Source organism: Lonchura striata, chromosome Z (genome assembly GCF_050655825.1).
Source record: "Lonchura striata isolate lonStrDom1 chromosome Z, ASM5065582v1, whole genome shotgun sequence".
Taxonomy (NCBI): domain Eukaryota; kingdom Metazoa; phylum Chordata; class Aves; order Passeriformes; family Estrildidae; genus Lonchura; species Lonchura striata.
Window position 1 is genome coordinate 38,022,583 of NC_140740.1, and position 25,276 is coordinate 38,047,858.

Sequence of the window (25,276 nt, forward strand, 5' to 3'; positions counted from 1 at the left end):
TCCTCTTGCATTCTAATTTTATCAAAAAATGCTAATTAAAATCATATGTAAACTGACACCCTCTTGAGCAGATTATTACCATGCCAACACCAAACTCAAGCCCCCAGAATCTTCACATCAAAAATTATTGACTATGAAATAAACCAGATGTTATTGATTTCTTTGGCAATCTTTAGTGAAATTCCAAAATTATTAATGTATAACTTCTGCAAAATTATTTTCATCTAGCTCTCTCTAAGGTAAATTACCATCACCAATGCCAAAAGTGTAGATTATTTAAAATTATAATTTCACGAGAGTAACCAGATTAAGTAAATTCCTCATGAAATTTACATATTATTTTTTGAAGAAAATTAATTTAATGTCATTTTTGTTATTTTTTTAAAAGACAGTTGTTGAAAAGCAATTCATGCAAGAACTTCAGTATTTTCTGTCAAAGTATCTATAGGTTTGTCTTTGAAAAATATTTTCTGAAAGTCTCAACCTAACTACTGTTTCTTTTTTGTGAATGCATTTTTGAAAGGATAGCCACTACATCTTGAGCACTTAAAATTACCAAGCTGAAAATAGCCTTTCATTTAAAGCTTCACAATCATCATGTCACACAGTATGAACACATGGGAGTATAAATTTAATTTTCATCAAAAGCAAGACTGGTAAATCCTGCCTCTGGAAATAGACCCCAAAATCATTTGCACAGGTCCAACTACCATCCTAATTCCAGAGGATAGAATTCTTTGCAAATGACAAGCTCAAAAATTAGTGTCTGAGTCTTTAATTATTTAAAATTAGACAACAGAGAATGCCTACTGGCTGTCATTACTGACAGTATCAGCACCTACGTGTGAAAGAATCCCACAGTGAGACTGATTTTAAGAGAATCCCAGTCACTTTCTGGCTAAAAAATGTCTTGCAGTTCTTCCAGCCAGAACTGAAAATACTCCTTAGACAGCTTTTCTGGAGATCAAAAGAAGTTCCATTTATATGCAGCCATTAGACACATGTACTTTTATACTGTTCTTCAAATAATTAAGGAAGCACACAGACCTGGAGCTACAGTGTGCCAGAATGCCATAATAAAAAAAAACAACAAAATACAGGAGTAAACCAGACAAATGCATAAGGACTTTTAAGGCACCCCCGTCTACAGCAGTCCTACAAAACTTATTACCACTTCATATTTAACTTCATTAACAGTCAGTGACGGTGCCCTAAACTTTGAAAAGACACCACACATGAACAACAGCTCCTGCTTCTTTTTCTTGACAGAGTGTTGCTGCTAATGGTTTTACATCTGCAAGACCCTTTAATTTTATAGTTGCTGTCTAGTAACAGTGTTGTTGCAGTAATGATGTCCTAAGTACATTTTTGACCTGGGAGTAGAGCAGTCTATTCACAGAAGTGTGTTGAATCATAAAATCAGTCAAACACTGTGCTAACACTCCAGTGACAGAAGGGATTACGTTGTCTCCTACCTTTTTGCTCCTTATGCACTCGGCTAAAGACTGCATTGACAACAGAGCAACTGAAGTTTAGAAAAGCTAGAATTGCCAGCTATCAAGTTCAGGATTACATAATCACCTTCCTGGCAAGAAGTAAAAGATACACCTAACATGCTGATTTACAACTGGTGAATATACCAACAAACACAGAAATTGAAGAGCATTCTCATTGTGGCTTTTTTTCTGACATTTTCTATTTTTACTAGTCCTGGAACAGAGATTAGCAAACAGCATGTTTCTCCTCATGTCAAACACTTAACCAAAAAATCATTTCAGGGATTTAACCTTCCTCAGAAATACATTTATTCTTTTTTTTTTTTTTTTGCAATTTTCCACAAATCTCATATAAATGATACCAAATAAAACAGCAACAATTTATTATGCCATATAGTAGAGAAAAAAATTATTATTTTAAGAAAAGAAAAATGTAACATCTTAAAAAGACCATAGAGCAGTGCCATCTAGTGATTGACACCATAAATAAAAACATTTGCATTAATATGTGACGCAGAGTGAGTATTATTAAAAACTGAGCTTGATTCTTTTCTCAGGCAAGACATTTTTTAAATAAGCTGCAAGGGTAATAACGAGTTATATCAGAGGTCATGCACTTACCACTTCAAGAGAGCTCAGCATTTGCATTTCAAAGTAAAAATGCTACTGGTAGCAGATTCAAAGGAGGAATCTACCATCACCCCTCACAATGCAGCGTTAGAAAAGGAGATAATATTTTCAGCGGTCTACAAATAACACAGAATAAGTATTAATGAGCAGTAGTTCTGTCATTCCCTTTGAAGGATGTAATTGGTAATTATTAGCTGGAATTAAACTGCATGAGAAAGAGAGAACTACATAGTTCATACACAGGTCTAAATTATTTTCCTGACAGCTGCAGAAAATAATCATTTTGTACTCTAGGTGAACCCTGAACATAAATATTCTTAAATATTTTATTTATTGTATAAAAATGTAAGAATCCAAGCATGGGAGATACTAAAAAAAGAAGAAATATTGATTATTTTTTATTTTGTGGAATATTTCATTATTAGCAGAAAATTAGCATGCTTCCTCATTTACATAACACTGAAATATTATTTTGGAACTCAGATTTCAAATTTGCATCCAAATGTATGCAAAAATATACACTAAACTTTTAAATGGACATCAGTTTGTATTATGAGAAGAGTAACAGGTCATTTCTTCATGTGTGAACATAGACTGGTAGAGCAGAAATTTCAAAAGAACCTGCACTAATGCTGCTTACTGTAAATTTCAGTGAGCTTTTGTAGTGTAAATCCTGGTGAATTTTAAATGTAGTTGGTTTAATTTTGATCAAAAGAAAGGACTACACTTTCATGTATATATTACAAGATTACTTTCTGTAGTTTTCTGGTTGCTTCATTAATTCTGAACAAACAGTAAATTATAAAGTTTTGTTTGCATAACCTATACGAAACTGAATGTACTGGTAATCTGTCATGGCCCCAAAGCCATTACCTAATTTTCAGAGTTATTCTCAATTTCAAATCAGAGATATGATCATATTGCTTTCAAATAAATTGTTACAGCAGAACATGTTCTATTTTGACAGCTGCTGAAGAAAGCATATCCATTATATACTCCAAACTGACTTTGCAGGTCTAATATGGTAGAAGAAGAAGTTTCAGGAATTTCTAGATATGTCGGCTTTCAGTATATCAGTGTTCTCCTTTTCTACTTCTGTGCTGTTCCAAGGAGATGTCCAGAGTGAAAGTACTTGGAGAAAGCAATAATGATATTTCTTTCAATCAAAATAGAGAATTTAAAAATTGCACCAGTTATCTGCATGTCCTCTTCTCTACTATCTTCACATAGTGCTCTTTTCATGTGTCCAGAAAGTATACAAAATATTACTAGTACCAACAGAAACACCTTACAGTTAGGATGGGTATAATCAAAACAGAAATTCAGGCTCTTGATACATTACAGAAACTCATTTAGTAACCTTCCATTTATCAACAATATTGTGCTAGAATGTAAATAAAATAAAACTGTGACCTTGATTACATATTTAAGTGTAAATTCCAGCAGCCATGGCCATGCTACACCTTCCTCATACAGAACATCTACAATTATGAAGATTGATTCTTCTATATGAAACATATGAAACATTTCCTTACCTCCAGTAAAATTCCATTTTCTAGCTAAACTACAGTGTTTCTAAACTGCAGACAAAGCAATAGCTTCATTGCTTTATAAAAGGCAAAAAGCTATTATCTTTAGATGCACCAAATATTCAGTACTGTTACCCTAACTGAATGAGCAGTGAACTGTTTGAGCCTCCTGGCTGTTTAATCTAACCATAATCTCTTCTCTGCAGTGCTCCCCAAGCAATATTAAGCAAAAGTAAAAACTCAGATTTGGTTGTTGCACAATCTAATATTAAGATGGTGTATTGCTAAAACACACTACATGATTATAACAAGGTGTTGATGTAAGTATTTGAAGGCTATTGTTTACCCACACTGCAAAGTGAACTGCTTTGAAGCAAGACTATGAAGAGTAGCATGTACTGGTGAAACAGCAAAGTAAATCAGGTTGGTTAGTGGTGCAGTAACCAACAGAGCAATAATTAAATTGATTGTTCCTACTCTCTGGTACCCTTCCTTTAGAGCAATGTAAATAGCTTCAGCTGAACTTTTAAAGCCCCCAGGAAAAGATAAACCTCTCAAAGCCAGGGAAGCAATTGAGCAGCATGTCATGGTGCACAAGATTTTTTTATGACATTCAGAGCATGCACTCTTTTTATAATTTTTTTACTCTTGTTTTGTTTTTCTATTGCTGTTTAAAAAATTTTGTCTGGATATAATACCTCTATGGTTTTGGGCAAAAAATCCTGAAATTCTTACTTCAGCACTGTTTGGTCAATGGACTATTATTTTTTAAACAGATAGTCATTTAGATTTCTTTACCCCATCACATGTTTTTTTGTTTGTCTAATGGGGAAATAAAAAATCATAGAAACTAGAATATTTATTATAATATAACATAACTTTATCATATCTCTACTTTTTCCATTTAGAAACTTTAGCATGTTAATTTTAAAGTACATTCAGGGTTTTAATAATCTAAAACTCACAGTGATTTTTTTTCTTTTTCACCTTTGTCTGTTTTCAAAACGACAAAAACTGTTCACAAAGAGAAAGTACAAAATAATTACTGAATAGATCTAAGCAAGAATTTTGTGTCCTTAATAATTTTTTATTTCCATTTAAACTTTTAATTTGTCTTTCCCCAGTATTGTTTGACAGCAGTAATTTGATGGTTTATTTTGCAGTCTTCAATGCATAATACTACCACTGCCCAATTACTTCTATGTCAAAGTAGAAATTATATCTATTTCTTACAAGAACTAGTTTTTTCAAAGTCCCAAATGACTCCTGTTCTGAAAATTCTATCCCTAAAAGAATAGGAAAGACCTAATGGCACAACACAACTTCCATTTTCAGAATACAGTCTGAGAAAAACAGAGAAGCATTGGTTGCAAAGAATAAAAAACCCAAATTATTTACAATCTTTTTCCTTTCTTAAGAACATGGATGTAACTTTGTTAATATACAAACAGCTTGGAGAAATGTTATTAGCAAGAGAAGTGTTTTGTAATAAGAATGTAACTGTACATTCACTTTAAGCCATGCTGGCAGTGATAACAAAGCTGGACAGGACTATTAATACAGCAGATTTGTATATTTGTCTCCTTAAAGTGGGCAGCAATCATATCTTCCTGATATGTTCATCTAGATGTTTTGAGATGTTGACTTCATTTATTTTTCTCAGGGTTTACTTCCTCAGGGTTTGACTACTATTTAGTAACTCCTGACATATTTTCTCTTCCTAATAAGTGACTATCCTCCAGATCAGACATAACATTTAAAAATAAATTATAGATTCAGAAGTCACTCAGGTGCTCAGCTATGCATTTCCTTTTGAAATCTAGGAAGCAAGATATTCCAATCTTACTATTTACTGCAGTTTCTGTCTTTTACCTTGATACATTTTCCACTACCTTTGCAATAACTCTAAGATAATTATTTCCTCCTCCTTGTCTATGGAGACAACAAAGACAAGAATTTCTTGGGGTTTAAATTTATGTGAATCTACTTATCTACTTTATAACCTCTTCTAGCAACTCAATCCATTCCAAATTGGAATGAATTCTTGTTTGCACTAGGGTCCATTTATGTTGTGAGCACAGAGGAATTTTATCTCAAATTTAATTCACTCTTCCAACTCACTCTTTGCAGGCTTTCACTACAATAAATAGATATATTCTGTTTTCACATGTTGCCTGTAGCTCAAAATGCTTCCTTTTCATTGCAATGTGTGCCAGTTTACACTGGGAATGGAAAAGTAAAATGCTGGCACAAGACAGCTATCTTCTCAATATATTTGGTTGGTCTCACCCTGTAATTTAAAAATGAAACAAAACAAAACAAAACAAAAAAAAAAAAACCAAAAAAAAAAAAATCAAAAGGCCTATAAGGCCTATAAAGCCATTGGCCAAAGTAGAATTCTGCATCTTCTTTCAGACTTCTTCTTGTACTGTCATAAACACAACCCATTTCCAAAGTGGTTCCTCCACATATACATTATTAATATTACATTTTTCCTGGCTTTCAAATTAAAAATCTATTCCTGACTAAGCAGGTCAAAGTAATACTTTCTATTTAATAGAATGGTAGGTTTCATCTTTTCTTGTGTATTATTGTTCTGGTTTTGATAGTTACATACAGCACTGGAGGCATTCAGAAGAACATCTAAAGCAAGTCTTGTTGCTTTAGATAGGGCCATTGAAGATGAGTAGTTTTCTAAATCTCAACACTTTCTAACACCCATAAAAGGAATAGAAACACAGTCTCTTCTTTCAGAACAATTATTGCTATGCCTGGAAAATTGAATCACAATGTTTAAGCATAAGTGTAGTTGGTTCTGAGAACAGACAGGAAAATGGATGGTGAGAGGCCATGGGTTTGTCTGGCTCTCTCTTTCCCAGTCACACTCCACTGTTCCAGCTTCAGTCTTCCCTAGTCCTTCCCTCTTTAGAAACATAAGATTGTGCCACAAACAGCCACAGACTCTGTCTCCTCTTTACTAGGGCTGACAAGTGTTATCTATGCCAAATAAGGGTCTACATAGCTGTAAAATCTCACAATCTTGAAATTGTGAGATTTCTTCCTCCTTTTTATTCTCCAGGGCCTAAAAGGAAGCATAATTTCTTCTTCCCAAAGAATTTATTTCTCTTTTTTGTCTCTCTTGAGGTCATTTCAGTCTCTGTAAACATGATAAAACACAGTTGGGTCTTTGTATGTGCCCTCCCCACACACATCACCTGACTGCAGAACTGATGCATTCCAGATGTGGTGGAGTTGTGATGATTTTAAATGACTTTGGTACCTGTTGGCCTGCAAAAGGTGTAGGGAAGATATGGGAAAATATCATTGCTGAGTCTCATGTGTGCTGTGAATGGGAATCTATTTGATGACTTGTCACAGAGGAACACAAACTTTTCTACGTTAAAGGAAACAGAATTCTGAAGTTGCCAAACTGAGCTTTTCCTCAATAAATTCTCTTATGAAACTCTTCACAGCCAGCATCTACTCCTATTCCACAAATACTTCACCAAAATATGTGTTGAAATGCAGTTTATGAATTGCAGCAATTGAGAAATAAATACAATTTGAAGAAAATTTTGTGTTTTCTCAGAAACAAGATAAAGTGAAGGAAATAATAGGATGAAGGTTCTGCAAGTTGGAAAGTGAACAGAGGATGACATTCTAAGTAGCTGTCTTGTTCTAAGACCACTCTATTTGGTTTGGAGTAGTGATGCGATTCCACATATTACACTCCTAGTTACAGAAAAAAACACCAGAGGGGACTCCAGTGAAATCCCACTCTTCCCTTAGAGATGGAGATCTGCATTTATACAGCTCAAAGATGGCCTTTGGCCTGCCTCAGTAAATGCCACCCTCAGTAAATGTCACCCCCAATCACTGGTACTTTTATAAATATTCAACACGGAAGACAGGTCTACTTAAAGCAGGCTAAGAGACAGGGAGAAGTGAAGGGTGTGGAATACTGTTAAATTTCTATAAACTTACCTAGTGACCACTGGTTGCTCTAGGCATTAAACATGCATATCAGAACAAAAGCAATTTTTCTAAAGTATAACTTCAAATATTAAAAAAATGAGTTAATTTTTCTTACTTATACTTTTACAGGCTATACCTGGGGTTTTTATCATTTAAAAGAATCTGTCTTCACCTGAAGAATAATGGCTTTATGAAGCCATGCAAATTTTATTAAAAAATGTAGTAGAAATAGAACATGTGTTTATTAAAAATATAAAATATTAATAATAGTACTGTTGTATAAATTCTAGCTAAACAAATAGTTATACAACATAGTACTGCTGTATAAATATTAGCTAAACAAAAAGAAATAGGACTTTAGAATAATTATTCTTCCTCAATCTGACCAAAGGACAGACATTTTGCAACAAAACAAAACCCACAATAAAGAGATAATTTTATAGAGACAAGTATTTCTGAAGATGATTTTGTTTACTCCATTCAAATACATTATAATTTTATTTCCAATTATGACAAAAGTTTGCAAATACTCTATTCCTTCTCCTTTCATTGCAACTTTAATTCTGAGATTGACAACTAATAAGCTATGTCATTTTATTTTTCCAACTAAAACCCAATTTTCTCAGATATCTTTGTTTTTAGGAAATGTAATAGGATCATTAGATGAAAAAAACATATATCCATTTCCTTCAGAAACATGTATTATTCTGATTTTTTTTTTAAGAATCACCTACTTTGACTATGCCATTTAAAATACACCAACTCAAGTATGATTTTGGCATTTCCTTGCAACCCTTGCCTACTATAAAAGGAATAAGAAAACTATGAGCAGAAGTGCAAATCAATAGTAAGAAATAGTTTAAAATATTTCCACCTTCAATAAAATATTAATTGCAACACACCCTTATTTCTATTTGCATGTACTTAGGAGTATTTCTGAAAGATGGGTTAAATCGTCCACTAATTCCACCACACAGAAGAGGTGTTCACTAAATAGCCATACTGACCTAATAGAACTTTTATAATAAAGTCAATAATTTTATTTTATAATAAATTCAATGTGAAAATATTAACAATATATCAATATATAACAAGACTTGCCTACAATCTGTTGATAGAAATATCTACTTCCAGTTTAAATGAGTAAGAGATTAGACTGTAATCAAATAACATCTCTGATCGGTACATTTTTAAATAATCTTGTGAACTATTGCTTCATAGAATAGTTCCTGAGAGAAAAAAAAATTCACAAGATTTGCATTTTATCAACAGAAAATGGGCCACCAAAATGTCATTATAAAACATTGATGACAGTTTATCTTCTATGTTTCCTCCTTCCACAGATTTTCATCATTAAGAAATGAAATTGTCCCCAGGAATCAAAAGGTTTATGATATGGGAAGCAGCTTAAATATGAATTCTACTCGGCATATCTCACGGGAATAATATCGATATCTCAGCAGAGTAAACATTTATTGGTATATTGGATATCTTGAGGACCAATGTCTATTAATTTCAAATATTTCAATCCCATTCTTTACAGAGTCATCTCATCTATTTTAATGTTTTTCTAAGGTAACAGAAAGCCCACACATTCCAGAAAATAAGAAAAGTCTTAATTTTATGCTTTCAAATTAGGTGAAAAAATGAGTATCTGGCTAAAAACATATGAGATTAAAACATTTTGGAAAATCAGCAGTTAAACTAGTCACTGTACTAATTAGAAAATAGCAATAATTTATAAAGATTCATAATTAGACACACCTTAGCCAAATCAATTTTATGACAGAGGCATGCCAATCAGTGACTACTTAGAAATCTTAGAAATAGAATTTTCTTAAATTTCCTGAATAGCTGTACAAAAAAAAAAAAAAAGAGAGAGAGAGAAAGCACAGAGAATTAGAATGCATTCAGCATAATGTATCATAGTACTAGTAGCCAAATAAGGTCCTTTGCAATAGGAGAATCCACCAATACATGTACCTAGTATCATATAAATTTACTGAAATTGTGAAATTGATCCACTTAATCCATTTGTCCATCATCTGGATTTTTAATTACCAGCAACACCTATAAGGAAATCCACCTTCTCACAAAGGATGAGCCAATGAACCATCAGACAGCTACATACAGTGCCTTCAGAACTCCTTAATCTTTTTGCCCCCACTTTATTCGCTAGAGTTTAGACAGCCAAAAGGTATACAAACAACAAAAGCAAAACCTCTACAAACAAGCAACAGTCATATCAGCATGAAAAATCACCACAGAAATCCTCCTAGAATCCTTATTGATACCCTTCCTCTCCAATAACCACACCCTGTGTTTATGTTATTTGAATGGCTTTAATACAAGATATGAAAAAAGCACTAACATAGACTTACATTGTTAAACGCAGCACAGGGCCGCTAATATTCCTATCTTTAGACCTCCTTAACTGTCTGTGTTGGAGAAAAATGATACAGCTTCAGAACTACAAAGGGCAAGTTGCTTTGGTCTTTTTTCTTAACTGCAGGATACCCAAATCCTGGTATTACTTCACAGTAGCAGGCCAACAGAGTATTAATCACAGTACTTGTGGACAGCTGCTTAAGCTAACAAGATTCTCTAATACTTTGTATTTTTTCACCTCTTGCTGCTACTAAGCAGGGTAACATTTCTTCCTAAAGCCCTTTCACAGAATGTCTGGATTCTAGAACAGTAACAAAGATCTGATACCTACTGTAGTACCAAACCACACTGTTTCTATGTAGCTGATCACACCTTGTGTTGCTCAGTCTATGTAGGTGTTATTCCCACTCTCCGAAGAGGGAATACAGAGCAGTTAAAACAGTTTTCAGGAATATTCTGTTTACCAAAAATGAATAGTATCACTGTTCTGATTCATATATATTAGCTACTGTCAAAAACACTACTTTTCAAGAAAAATAAGGAGGTGGCACAGTAGCTGACGAGTCAATCATTTTAAATGCTGATCTGAAGAAAAAATCCCAAATCCCATTTTGAGTGGGCTATTTACATGTATATTCATATAGTAGGAGTAGGAACATACTGGCGTTAGTGCATTCTTCTATGTGGCCTGTTATATACCAAGATAGACCACACAGCAGCTCCAATGAAACACTTCGTGGAAAGGGTGTAACCTCTAATGGAATTGCTGGTGCCTTGATTGCATATAGAAGGAACAGAGGCCATCTCTTTTAATTTTGGGCTTTTCAGTGGAAGGTAGAAGCTCAGGAAAGCATACCCTATTATTCTACCCCCTAGCAATTTTTTTTTTTTTTTTTTTTTTTTTGTCATGTGAAGGCAGCTGTTGTAGTTCTGAATGGTAAGTTTAATGCTATATCATTGTTTTAGGACATATACATTGGTTTGAGGTAAAATCTTACACATACTTTACATTGTAGATCTGTTGATTCCAGATGTGCCACTGTAAAAAGTGGGGTAAGGCTTCAGAATTATTGTGTTCATGCTTTACAGGTTATGGCTTACCTCTATGAAGACTATGCAAACTAATTTTCACTTCCATTCCCCTAGTGCTGTAGTTTTGACTGAAATAAAGACTGCATGGCTTATTTTCATGACAAAGGCACAGAAAAGCTGTGTGCTTCTTTCTGCCCCCACCACCACCACCCAGCACTTGGCAAGCAATGCAAGTTGAGATCTGATTTATTTTTGAAGTGTTTAGTGTTGCAACGTTTTTCTTTTTATATGAGAAGATTTTCTTTTTAAATGAGAAAGTCTTTCGAAAGAACAGTATTTTAAAACAGCAGCAGGTAATAAAAACACACTGCAGTTCTTTGCTTGGCAAGGAAAGCTAGATAGGAAAATGCTTAAGAACATTCGAAGCATTGCTGTTTACTCCAGCAACTATAGAATAGGACTTGCAGAACCTTATATTTTAGACTCAAGAGACTGGACAAATGATGAATAAGTAGATGATATTCTTGCCGTTATTTTTCTTCCAGGTATGTTCAGAAGCACCTGCATGTACTTCGAGCTGCTCCCTAAAAGGGGGGGGTGGGGGGTGCTATTCTGGGTTTGCTGTGCAGAAGATAAAACAGTGCCCTCACCGTGCAGCATTATCATCACCCCCCTAGACCCACTTTACTGATGCACGTACTGGAGTGTGTGCACATCAGCGAGCACATCTACCACAGCAGCGGACACAGGTGGGGAAGCATCTCTTCGCTGGTGACAAAGGACTATTGTGTTTGTGTCACGTCTCTCGGAGCCCCCGGAGGACTCCTGCTCCCATCGCACGGTTCCCCGCCCGGCGGGGAAAGCTCTTCCCCAGGGAAGCTGTGATGCTGGGAACGGCATCCCGTTCCCCCAACCCGCCACCGGGGCAGCCCGACAGCCCCTCTTCACCACCCTCCGCTGCCGGGCAGGCAGCGCTGTCCGCCGCTCCTCCAAGAGCCCTCGGGGGCCCGGGGACGAGGCCAGCCGGGGCGGGCGGCGATGCGGAGCTCTGCTGCGCCGCGTCCCGCCGCCTCTCGCCCCTCACAGCCCCCGCATCGGGAGGCACAGACCCCTACGACGCGGGGATCCTCTTCGCCTCCAGATGCCCCCCCACGAAACTTGTTCTGCCCTCACGGGCGGGCTCCCCGCGGCCGCCCCCGACGGTACAGGCAGGGCTCCCGTCGCTTACCTGGCGGCTGCCGGGGCGCTCCCTCACGGCGAGCGGCGGCGGGGCGCGCCGCAGCCGAGGCTGCCTCTGCCGCCACCTTCACAGCCCCCTCCCGAGGTGAGCGATGCGCGGGGTGGCGGCGGGGAGCGGACGGGGAGCCGTGACATTTAACCGGGGTGCCTCTCCTCCCTGGCGGGCTGGGCGGACAATCACCGCCCTCCTCTCCGCGGGCAAGCTGAGGCGCAGGACGAAGCCCAGTCCATCCCCGGAGACTCAGACGCAGCGCACTGTCCGAGCCGCCTGCGGCTCCACTCCTCTTCTGTCCTCTCCTCCCGCTTGGCAATCGTCTCTTCGACTTCCTTGCAGCGGGGGACGAGAGACGCAGCAGCCGCAGCAGGGCAGCGGGGAAGAGGGCTGGGCTGGCCACCTGCCCCTCGGCGGGGCCAGGCACCAGGGGGACAAGCAACGGGTCGCAGCGGCGAACGGGCGAGGCGCCGGCGGCAGAGCGGGGAGGTAGCGCCAGCTCGAGGTGAGGGCTGGCGGGCGGCGGGGAGGGGAGGAGGGGGCGCGTCTCTGTTAGAGGCGGAGCGGCTCCTTCCGCGCGGCGGCTCACACGCCGGCGAGTTCCGCAGAGGCAGCGGCGGCACTTTGGAGAGGCAGAGCGGTTCGCGGAGTGGCGGGCGGGCAGGCGAGCGAGCCACCCCTAACCCAGTGACTGCTGTGCCGCGGAGAGGCGCCTCCGGCTGCGGACGCGCCGTGGGCAGACAGCCGCCGGCCTTTATTAACCCTCCCCGCCGTGAGGAGGGAGCGCGTGCGGCGCCCCTACAGCCCCGCAAGAATCGGTGCCCCCGCCTCCCCGACACGGGCGGCGGTGCGGTTGATGCCCCCTCTTCCACCCTTGCTCCCGCCTCGCAGCGTTCCGGGGAGAGCAGGGCGGCTCCGCGGCGCGGAGGTCGGGGCGCCCCGGCTCCGCGGCGTGCCGCGGTTCGGGGGTGTGTCTCCCCCGGGAGCGGCGGGGAGTGCGGAGGAGGGAGACTCGCGCTGCCGGGCAGCCATTTCGAAGGCGGCGCGGTGAGGGGGCGCGGGTTCGCGGCCGGCGGGACCCCGCGGCTCGCACCGGGACCGTCCCGCTGCACGCCCGACGGGGCCGCTCCGGGCACGCTCCAAGGAGAGGCGGCGATCGACAGGAGGGCACTCTGTGGCGGGGCGAGCGGCGCTGGCGCCTCGGGGAGGCCCCGCGGGCGAAGGCTGGCTGGAGTCTGGCGCGGTGCGGCGACAGGCACGGGCTCGACAGGACGGGGTGCAGCTGCGGATCCATGACCGTCGCCGTTGGCATTGTGTTCTGCAAGCGGCCGCAACTAAGGTTTCCCCAGAACCGTGCTGCAGAGAGGACGCTGCCCGCATCGGTGGTGTGAGGGCGTCTCCAGCTTCCTCGTCGCTTGCTTGGCTTGCGTTTGCTGATGGAAGAGTTGTTGCTGACCCCGTTCCTCCCTGCACTTGCGGAAGTTGGTGCTGCTAGGGGTTTGGAGTTGTACCTCACTCTGCTTTCTTTGTACTCTTTGAAATAGTTGGATTTAACGCATTTTTTAGTGGACGACGCACAGTGTCAGGTTTACATCGAGCAATTCAGGAGCAGCAATATCAGATCTCTAAAATGATTCTGAGAATTATAGCGGGGGGGGGGGGGAGTGTTTTTTTGTTGTTTTGGGGTTTTTTGGGCGGGGGGTTCTGGAGGCAAGTCCTATCCCTATCATATCCCTGTCTGTAGAAAGCTGTCTGTAGGCTGCAATCCTCAGAAAGCTACATGTTCTAAAACGGATGAAAAATTGATATAGTTAAGGAATTTTACTTACCGGTAGGAGCAGTGACATGAAAGTCACAAAGAATCAAATAGTAACTATGAGTTGTACAACGTTTTGTATTATCCCTTCACTTTCATAAATCTACGAGTATGTGCACATACACAGTTTTCACAGATTTTTGCTAACAAAGAGGGTGTGAGGTAAATGAAACCATATGTAACCCAGACATGCAATGGTGAAAGACTCAGAATAAAGGAAATTAGCACAAATAGTCCTTTATTCTTTTACCACCAATGTAAAAAGTTATGTGTTTGGGGTTTTTATTTGTTTGTTTGGTTGTTTTTTTTTTTTTCAAGAAGCATCCCCAAGCACTAGCCCTTTTCCTCTTGGCTCCTTCGGTGGCATGAGCCACCCAAATAGGGAGATAAACCAAAGGCCAACTAGTTACCTTTAGCCATTGATAAATATGAAGCTAAAGAATAGTATCTCGATGTTGCTTCAACATCTGATCATGCTATAATATACATAATGCACTCATCAATAAAAAAAACAGTACTGTCACTGTTAATCCAGAATCATGCTAAACATCCTCACAGGAGAACTTTGATTTATACTACATTATAGCGAGCAACAATAAGAAGGAATGATCCATAATGAAACAATTGAGAGTTGGGAGAACACAGTAAAATGGAACCTGCTTTTATTTTTCATAAAATAAACAACCTGTTATCTGGATTCAAAAACAATTAACTCACTGACTTATTTGAATTAACCTGTATTTATAAAGGACTGACAACATATTGCAAAGTTCCTTGAACTGGTCTCAAATTGAATACCCAAAGATGTTAATTAACACAACTATTCTGAGGAAATTGCACTGATATTCATGGAAATTTATATTGCATATAGACATTTTTTAAGTTTGCCAGTTCAGTGGAATTTTTCTGAATGTATATAGTCAGCAAGATAAAGTAGTACCTCTACTCTAAGAAGTGTACTGTCAACAATACATGGTTCTGTTCTGAATACTGCCACCTTTAGCATGCTACTCTTAAGTGGAAGCAAAGCAGGATACCTGTACATAAAGACTGATTTGCTACAAACTAAAAATAGGAACAGGAAAATGCTAAGGTTATCACTGGGGCCCGTGGAGTTGTTCTTGAAGAAAGGAGATGCTACAGGTGAAATCTGGAAAAAATTAAAGACTGAAACTTAAGCAGAAGGGATAACCAAATGGACCTTCATTAAACAATGGAGCAATTGAAAGCTTTAACAACACTCCTGTGTCTCTTCAGTTAAATCCCAGTTGTGATGACCAGTTCAAAGTATTTTGAACTTTGAAATTTGCATATTTTGTGAATCATAAAACATACTTTTGCAGTATAATGCCCAACTTTAGTGCAGCTTGAGAAGCCTACCATTTCCTTTCACTAGTAGGTATTTGTCTTTCAGAAGAGATGAAACAACATTTCAGAGCAAGAAACCAAATGTTTCCGTACTGCTAGCCATTCAGTCAGGGCTCCATATAAAAATCGAAGCTGATGAGACTTGATTTTTCCTCTCAGGAGGTATGTGCATAATGCAATCTAAAAGCATTTTCAGAAGTAACCATTAGCTCTTTATTGGAAAGGGACTTTGAAAGGGTGTTGTACTTCTATTTTGCCATAAGGTCTGAAAAAGGAAGGGAAAAGAAGATCTTTGTCATTAACTCTGAAAAAGTAGTTCCTATAGAAACAAGAATGATTATGTATTTACCTTATGTATTGTAAATAAACACTACAGTGCCTTCTTTAAATGAAATTAAATAATATTTGAATCACTGAAAATTCGACATGAAATATTAAATGTATCAAAATGTTTCAGCTATTTTTAGTTGTCTTGTAAAGATTTCCTTCAGTCACTGTACTGGCCCTCAGAGGTTTCTGTAGCCAGAATTCAAACAGTGCTGTTCCTATCGGGTTTGGTATCTACAGTAAGTTTCTTTCAGATTTTTAGTAATGCTTAGCCTTATGAATCTTTGAAGAACTGGACTTGCAATGGTGTTCTCATGGTGTTTTTGCCTCAGTATTTAGCATATTATTTGGCATCTAGCTAGGATGAAATCATATGTTGAATCATGGTTTGGATCTTATCTTTATATGTATCTACAAAGAGAAAAAAATGCTTTAAAGAAATTTAAAAAAAAAAAGAAAAAATTATTTAACATCCACATATGCATATCAGTACATGGTTTAAAGTTTCCAAAAAGTGCTTTCAATGATAAATGAAACTTCAAATTTTAAGCATTTTCGAAATATGTGTATTTTAAAAGTGCTGCTCATACTAATTTACAATTTCTTGTGAAAAAATTTTATTGTGAAAAATTCATATTCCTTTTATAATATAAGATTATTCCTAACCCTGAAAGAGAACTCAAAAAATAAACTGATGGTCAAAGTTGTTTGTTTTTTTTTTTCCCATGGCCTACCTCTTACACGGCCACTAGTTTAATTCAAGGTCTAATATCTTCTTAGTTCACCTGCTTTTACATCTCCTCCTTTTGCCTCTTTGAGAAGTAGTTTGAATGGAATTAGGAATTGTTCTGCTGAATAAAATATAGTCAGTGGATTATAAGGCTATCCTACTTTAGTCCTTTAAAACCTGTACTTGCAATGTCTCTGCATGTAGGGTGAAACCTGGAAAAAATTGCTAAACCTCCAGAATTGAAGGGTGGACACCCTTATGTTGTGTAGCTCTTCTAAGTGTGGACAGGGTATGCTGTCAAGCAGGTGTTGTCAAGGAGGTGGGACTGTTGCCATCCGTGCCAAAGGCGACATTCTTAGTTTGTGAAATGAGAAAAGGACCTCTGCTGGAAGTACAACAGCTGCATGTATGGGGCCTACATTTTTATGCCAAAATAGATACAATTTAGAATTTAGTGTCATGAGATGTACTGTGGGAGAATCATCATTATCACATATATCTCTGAGCTCAAATCATTATCTTTGCTAAAATAGTACTGTTCTGCAGTTCTGCATAGCTTTTGTATGTGCTGCAGTAGCTCCTCAGTGGGAATCCCAGAGTTTTTTCTTGCCATACAAGTTTTCACTGCAGTAGACCACCTGCTTGCCCCAGTCACCACTCATTGAGGAAGGAGGTTTCATAAAATATGTGTCTCTATATCACTACTTACTTGATAAGTAAGTTAATAAGTTCAGACCCAATAAATAATCTGTTCTGTTTCTTCATCACAAAGGTGAATATTTCACTTTTACTTCTAATCACATATAAAGTGTCTCCATTACGTTAAAAAGTATTTAGCAGATAGAAATCATGTCTTTAGAAAATACAAATCAGAAATTTAAATTTTAGAGGACACAAAATAATTCTGGATAAGAAACAATCCCTCTTAAATACCAGTAGAAAGATAGCAGTATAACTCCAATGCACAATTACTATGCATTCAGTTCCCAAAAGATGGAAGATGTGCATTTTTTCCTCTCTTAAAAGTTGGAAAGGCCCGAATTAGATGCATCTCTGACTGAACAGGAATGATACATTTTCTTTTGTGCTTAATTACCTATCCTTTCTTTGTTCACAAGGAGGTCTGTGGTAAACATAAACTCTCACAAAAGTAAAGATATGATGCATTCCTATTCACTGCTCTAGATTACAGAGGATGGACATGGAGGGCCATTATGTACTTCCATTTTATTTGAGGATTGCATGAATGTTGGAGGTAGAAAGAGTTTGAGAAAAGCACTTAATGTTCTTAAATCACAATCATATGAAATTTAGCTTAAAGAAAACTAGCTTATAATTTTCTTAATTTTTTTTATATTCTTCACTGTTACTTTGCTCCAGTTTCTATAAGTATGATATCAATAGCATTAAGAGGATGTAATTTAGCAGTGTAAAATAGGAGTATCTCATAGGTGAAGCCAACCTGAATTTTCAAAATTAACACTTTCAGATACAGAACATTTGTACTCTTCTAAAGAACAGGATGTAGCTATTGTTGCTGTTCAGAAGCTGCTCTAAATCATAAAATGTTAGGGTTAATTTGTAGTATTTGTCATACATGTAAAGCAGGAAGAGCAATAGTTTTGTTGACAGATAAAAAAAATTGACATTGCTTGTCATTTCTTGAAGAAGGGTAATTTATTTCTAGCATTTATTTAACATCTTATAACTTTTTTAAAATATTGACATAGTTGTCAATTATCCTATCAATACTCTTAATTAAAATACATGTATACAATTTGAACATGAGGTACATGCAAGAAAACTTGTGAACAAAAGCTAACAGAACATGCCTTGTACCTGCATGAAAGTCCTATGTATTATGGTAGTTGATAAATCACTAGGTCTGTTTCTAGTATTGTAGAAATAAGGGCTCATAGCAAGAATTTATAGATGGTCTAATAAATAAACAAAATTTATTTTCAGTGTGCTGTGATTTAAGCCAAGTCAACAACTAAGTACCACACAGCCACTTATTCACTCCCCCAGAGTCAGCTTGGGGAGAGAATTGTTAGAGTAGCACTGAGAAAAATTGTGGGTTGAGATAAGGACTGTTTAATAGGTAAAGTAAAAGCCATGCAAGGCAAAACAAGTCATTCATTCACTGCTTCATGTCTTCAGGTAGGTGTTCACCCACCTCCAGGAAAGCTGGGCTCCATCACATGCACTGGTGACTTGGGCAGACAAATATCTTCATTGTGAACATCCACCACTTCCTCCTTCTTCCCTCATCTTCATATGCTGAACATGATGCCGTATGTTGTGGGATACTCCTTGGGTCAGCTGTCCCAGCTGTGTCCCCTTCCAGATCTCTGCACATCCCTAGCCTCCTCTCTGGTGGGGTGCGTGAGGAGCTGCAAAGGCCTTGACTCTGCATAAGCCCTGCTCAGCAATAACAAAAACTCCTTATCAAGCCTGTTCACAAATACAAACATGACCTCATAGCAGGTGATGTAAAGAAAATTAATTCTATCCCAGCTAAACTATAACATAGTTAAACCTGGAATAATTTATATTTAACTAAGCAGCCATTTTTGGTAGTATTTACTGAGTAGTATAGAAGATACTCATTTTAACAAAATTGTCATGGATTCAAAACAGTTTCTCTAACAGAAACTGTTTCTGCCATTTCTGATATCATCAAGATTCTTCACATGGAGATAGAAAAATTCCAAAACCATTTGTGCATTACATAATAATCCCATGCTATACTGCATGACTCCAGTCATTTAGTAAACAAAAGCACAATCTGGTTTCAGTCCTCCTCACATTTTGGATGAGTATGAACAATAGCACCACTTTTTCCAAGCAGCAGGACTCTTGTTCTAATGCATTAAATAATCCTGGGGGTTCTATGGATTAGATGGCAAATTAATGGTCTGTCCACACTCCTGCTATCAAAATCTCACTGTCTTAAAGCAAGGCTGGCTGCCAAACTCTGATGTGGTCCCAGAAATCATCCAGGATGTTGTTGGTTGAACCAGGCTATTTTGCAGTCTCTACTCCCTGGAGGTTAAGCTCACCAAGTTCCAGTGCCTGAATCCTTAGACTGCTTATTTTAGTACTTCATATGCAGCTTCTGTTTACAAGTTGAATGGTCGATATTCGTAAAACTTTTGGTTAAACTTATTCTGTGACTCTGTCACTTGACTGTGGTACCACATGGTACCACAGATAAATTAAAAATAGATTTTGTTGCACTTCCATAATCGAAAGCCAGATGGCGATACTAAGGCTGATAGAAGGAAAACAATAACACATCACTGCCCTACTCAGATTTCCAGCTATTGCTATCTAACAGAAAATGTATCTATTCAGACATTACTCATATTTTGTTATGCATTTTTGGAACAAAAACTTCTGAAACTGCAACAGGTGCAAACACTATCAAACCTTATATTTCCAAAGTATATCACAATAATAATTAAGGTGCAATTTTAAATCCAGTTTTTGTCAGAAGATGAAAATATCGTAATCTCTTCAACTAAAACCAACTTTGTATTTTACAGAGTTAATGGGGAGACAAAACGTCATTACCTGACTAAAATGGATTTAATTTGAGATAATTAGTCACCTAGAAGAAATGTACATTTACTTTTTAGGTAATGAAAACTGAACTTTTATCTCTAAATACCTTTAAACAGGCCAATATAAGTTAATTATAATTATTTGCTAACAAATTTTGAGAGTAATTTTAGAACATGTTGTGCATAGCTGCCAGATTCTACTGAAATTGCTTTGACAATTATTGTAAGATATTCTCCTATGAAAATTTGTTTGAGTTAATTTTACTGATTTGGTTCCTTATGTATGAGGAGGTTTTCACTAGTCATCAGTGATTGCATAACCAAAGTAATACAACAACTGTAGATGTTAAACAAAAGTTGAAATTGGCAGGCAGACAGCGAGACAAAAGAAACAAAAATAGAAAAAATGTTTGCTCATTATTTAAAATTATGTTAATTTCCATAAATAAAATTGCAACTCAAGGACATAGAGATAATTAATTAACTTGTTTTGTGAAATGATCAGTGTTGTTCTTATTCACAGAAAGGGTATCAACATTGCATACATTTATCTACAAATCTAGCTATTAAAAATGTTACTGATGCACTAAAAGCTGCACCATGTGATTTTTATTTTTATTTTTATTTTTATTTTTATTTTTATTTTTATTTTTATTTTTATTTTTATTTTTAATTTTTATTTTTATTTTTATTTTATTTTATACCATTAAAAGAACAAAAGGAAGCACTGATGTCTGACTTGTTGCAATCCTGTGCATTCCAGGATCTGGGGTGAAATTCACCCTCACTGACGTAAGTAAAACCTTTTGGGCAAGAACTCGCTGTTGGATTTCATTGTTTCTGTGCTGCAGTGGGGCTGTGCTAGCTAATGTTCTAAGTGAAGACACAAAGAAAATTCTTACCTCAAAAGAGTTGCTTCAGTAATTAGAGTAACCTTAACTCCAATTGCAGAAGTCACATGATATACTAAGAATGCCAAGAATTTAGAAGAAAAAAATGAGAATATTTAAAAAATAAACTGCTTGATGAGGATAAAGAATATTTTTGGTGTGCATCCACTTTAAACTGAAATAAAGTTTGCACAGTATTTAACTATTCAAATATTTGTGTTCATGGTCAAAATTTGAAAGAGAAAGTTATGTAATTCATTAATAAGGTGAGTAGATCTGCTCTTAGCAACAGAAGGGTGCCTGGTTCAGAATTCAGTGATGTATCAAAGCATCTTTGACTTGACAGCACATAGGTTGCTATCTGCTCTATCTCTGCTATTGGCAGAATCAGCTGAAGAAAAAGTCACGCAAAGAGACAAGACTGGATTCAACAGAAAGGTACAGTGTTCCTCTACAAGCCTTTCCCAAACAGAAGTCTTCTGATTCAATTGGGAGTTTAAGAAAAGAGGGACATCTGATCTGTGTGAATTCCTGTTCACTCCTTCTAACTTACCTACAAGTAACTTTTGAACAGAATTCGCCAAGATAAAAACTTGAGGTTGCATAAATTGTCAGGATATCTGCACGTACAAAGACTGATCTTCATCAGCTATTTATCGTGGCCTCTTCCAGATGTGGCTTATCTAATTGAAATACATGGGTAGGGGCAAGTTCATGAAGTTGTGCTCAAATATTTATTTTTTCCTGCTAAAAGTTTGAGAAAGGGAAAACCTGTTGATTTTATTTTTGTTTGTCTGTCTTTTTTTGTGTTTTGGTTTGGATTTTTTGCTTGCTTTTTTGTTTTTGTTTTCAGTTGGGTTTTTTGTTGATGTTATTGTTTGGTTGGTTGGATTTTTTGTCTGAAGGCTTAACACAAAATAGATTATATTCTCTCTGAAACTACTTAAAAACAGTGGAGAATAAATATTCTGTATTTTGAGTTTTGCTGCCTGGAAGGAGCTGGTACAGTGGCAACCCATTTAGCAGTACTTACCATTGAAATCACACACCTAAGCACTGGTTTTGTCTTCCACATAATTTCTTAAAGGTAAGAGCTATGTACATTTTGCACTGTATCAGAGAAGCCATTTATGAAAATGTGAAGATTAACTATATTTTCTCTACTGAACTGGCCTTTATTATTTCCATACCCATGCAGATGCAGAAAGAACTTGAAAGAACGCTTTAAATGACCATGTTTTTCAGGGTACATATGTATCTTGCCTTTCAGAACAGCGAAAATCCCATCACTAGGGATAGTTTCTGGCTCCCCAGATGATTTAAAGGGTGAATGGATACAAGTAAGTCATCACTTCAAGCAAGTTTTGATAGGGCACGGTGACCTTTTCTATTGCCTGAATTCAGTGTTCGGAATAATTGGGAACAATATACCACACAGGGTAAGAATGATCTTTAAGGGACCAGGAGCTGTTTGGCCTTCACACAGAGACTTGGTAAATACCTGTCATTCCTCAGAAACTTCATGAGGAGAAAAGAGAAAAGCAAATAGTTTAGGCATTTGCTCATATAAAGACTTCCATCACTCTAAGCAAACTAAGAGATCCTTTTAAAAAATCAAAAAGCAATACATGAAATAAAACTGCACAGAGAGAAATTTTCTGTCTTGAATCTCTGACCCAAGTAAAACACTGTGTTTTGCAATTACAATGTGTTTTACAGGTACAGTAGGTCAATGTCAAATACAAAACCACATCTCTTTCATATTCAAGGACAACCCTTTAGTCAAAAAAAGCTTTGTTTTGCCTTTAAAAATCTTCAGAGCACAGTATCTAGATATAGAGTTTACATATATGTGTATTTAAAGGACTTTACATTTTAAGCAGTGCAGCTTCATTATTCTGCTTTGCTCTCCAGAGGATGTTCTATGAATTTCTCATCTACAGAAATAGAAATCCTATGATGTATTGTATGAAAATATTATGATTTTGTCTTACACTCAAATACTTTTTTTTAATCATGCCTAAAATTTTGCATTAAAAAATAAGAGTTCATATGCTGGTCTTCTCAACAGCTATAAATTTATGACTGTGTAGCAAGAATAGGAACTACAACAATCTCTGATTGAAAGTCAAGTTACTTGGCTGTGTGTATCAAATGGCAGTCCACACAGGAAGCTGAAGCTGGCAAAATAAACCTTAGAAATCTACATCTTCTTATAGCACTTGGAAGATCTTAATAGTCAAGGGGAGAGGCTGGATTCTGGTGCTACTACACATAATAAGAAAAAATAAGTTGATAACTGTGATTATTACAAAGGCAAAAAAAGTCAAGGCACACCAAGAATATTCTATCTGTACTTGTGACTACTAGATTATTGTGTGTGAATCAGACCAGATCATTATCTAATGCATTATTTGGTAGAGTTTTCAGTGACTCTGTTTTCAGTGACTTTTAAAATGTAATTTAGTGGCAATTCTATTTCAACAGTATATGTCCTCTAAGTGCACTCTGTAGCATTTCCCTCCTACACCATGTGAGATACATTTTTATAATGAGAACAAAGAGGAAAATAATGGATCTTTGCTACTCTTTAGTGAATGGAAATTTTTAGAGTTGCTGGATGGTACTGCATTAGTGGTGGGAAATCAGGTTTTCCCACAGGGGCTGAAATATTCTTACTGACACCTTTGGCTTAAGGATTCACTCAGGAAGGAAGCATGCTGCATGTTAGGAGACAGTCCCAGTTATTAATGTGCCACAGATGCTTATCTGGATGTATGTAATTCCCAGTGGGATGTATGAGTGTTTCACAAACACTGGGATAGATTTAGCCTCCTTCTCTCTCTTACTAAAAATAGAAAAGTTAGAGGAAAGGAAAGCAGCAGAACTACAACCTTTAGCTATCCTTAACTATGCAAAACTTAACTGTCAGTAAGCAGGGAAGATTAATGAGACTGTGATAGTGAAAATTGTCTTCCTTTCCTTCTAAATAAATGACTACTTAAAGAAAACTGAGCACAAAAAGTAAAATAATACAGAATTGAACTATCACAGCTTTTCTTCACACACACAAGAGACAAGTAAAACAGTGTCCATATTTTCTGTCAAAAAATTGAATTTTTTTAAAATGGAATTGTTTTGAATTATGACATAACTCTTTAGGAACTGAAGATAAATAAATTGATATTTTGCATCTTTCCTTCTGATCCTTAAACAGCCATTCATTTATTCTTACAAAACTAGCATCATTATAAGAAACTTACTGGAATCTTAAGGTTCATAGCCTTCAGGCTAAATGTTCATTAAACCTTTTTCAGGTGATTTTCCTGAGGAAAATGGCAAAATATGGCACTTATAAAATAGGGATTGATTTTAAGTTTCAAAGAGAGAATTTTCTATCATCCTATGGACATAGAAATAATGGGAATTCAATTTAGTTGAGTTCAGAGCAGGAGCAGTTTATTACTATAGTTATTGTAGAGCTGCAGGTGTATATACCTCTGGGATGTACAGTCTGTTCTTCACCATACCCTGTCAGAAAAGCAGGATTATAGTACATTGCAATAAAAAGAAGTAATGTGTGATCTAGTTCTGGAGACTCCAGACATTCAAATAAAGAAGAGGCAGTAAGAAATAGCCCCTAGGCAGTAGCATGTTTTTACAAATAATTCATTGCTTTAATTTATTTGTGCTGACTCGGCTAGATCATACTGACTTATATTTCTTAACTAGTGCAGTCTGCAAAGGATTTAAAGCCACTGTAAAGTTCACACTAAATTTGAGAGTGAATATTTCTGTTCCTGAAGGCTGACTTTCACAGAATTTTGTTGTGAAGATTCATTCTGTTGTGGTGCTGCACAGAAGGTCCCTGAGACTGTTTACATGTGAAAGATTTTTTAGCTCTGATGAGGAAAAAAATTTGAGGTTCCTACTTAAACTGGTACAAACAGTGTGCTTTTCATCAATTCGAGGCATACGTGGAATTATTTTTTCTTGACATCTCTGTAGTATTGTTAAGCACTTAGAAAGAGCTACTTAAGTGTTAAAAAAGACCCAGATCATTAATCCTATGGAAAATGAGTGCAGGCATGGGATAAGCTTAAGGAACATGCCAACCCACAAATACCATGTAATTAGGCAAAAGGGGCTGTAAGAATATAAACCATTTTGTCAATTACTTGCTTGAGTGACAGATTCTAAACGAGAGAAGGACTGAAAAACTATTGTGTAATTTCAACTCTCAGCATAAACATCTCAACACCTGAGACTTTATCCTTCATGTAATATGAAAATGTTGA

At 37.4% G+C, this 25,276-nt stretch overlaps 2 protein-coding genes across 14 annotated transcripts in view; one reads left to right on the forward strand and one right to left on the reverse strand.

The window, feature by feature from the left end:
* LINGO2 (leucine rich repeat and Ig domain containing 2) overlaps nt 1–12,419 on the reverse strand; it is a 487,462-nt gene extending 475,043 nt beyond the window's left edge. For 7 of the 11 annotated variants that reach the window (XM_021529248.4, XM_021529246.4, XM_077790471.2 and 4 more), the window contains exon 1: nt 12,279–12,419. The gene's annotated coding sequence lies outside the window, so the exon portion shown is untranslated. The remainder of the gene's footprint in view (nt 1–12,278) is intronic. The other 4 variants (XM_085566636.1, XM_085566633.1, XM_085566630.1 and 1 more) reach the window with 1 other exon arrangement.
* Nucleotides 9,530–25,276, forward strand: part of LOC144248372 (uncharacterized) — a 38,263-nt gene continuing 22,516 nt past the window's right edge. For all 3 annotated transcript variants that reach the window (XR_014951268.1, XR_014951269.1, XM_085566640.1), the window contains exon 1: nt 9,530–12,374. Coding sequence is in view for 1 of the 3 variants with exons in the window: in XM_085566640.1 (XP_085422766.1) it covers nt 11,935–12,374 (440 nt within the window). In the remaining 2 variants the exon portion in view is untranslated. The remainder of the gene's footprint in view (nt 12,375–25,276) is intronic.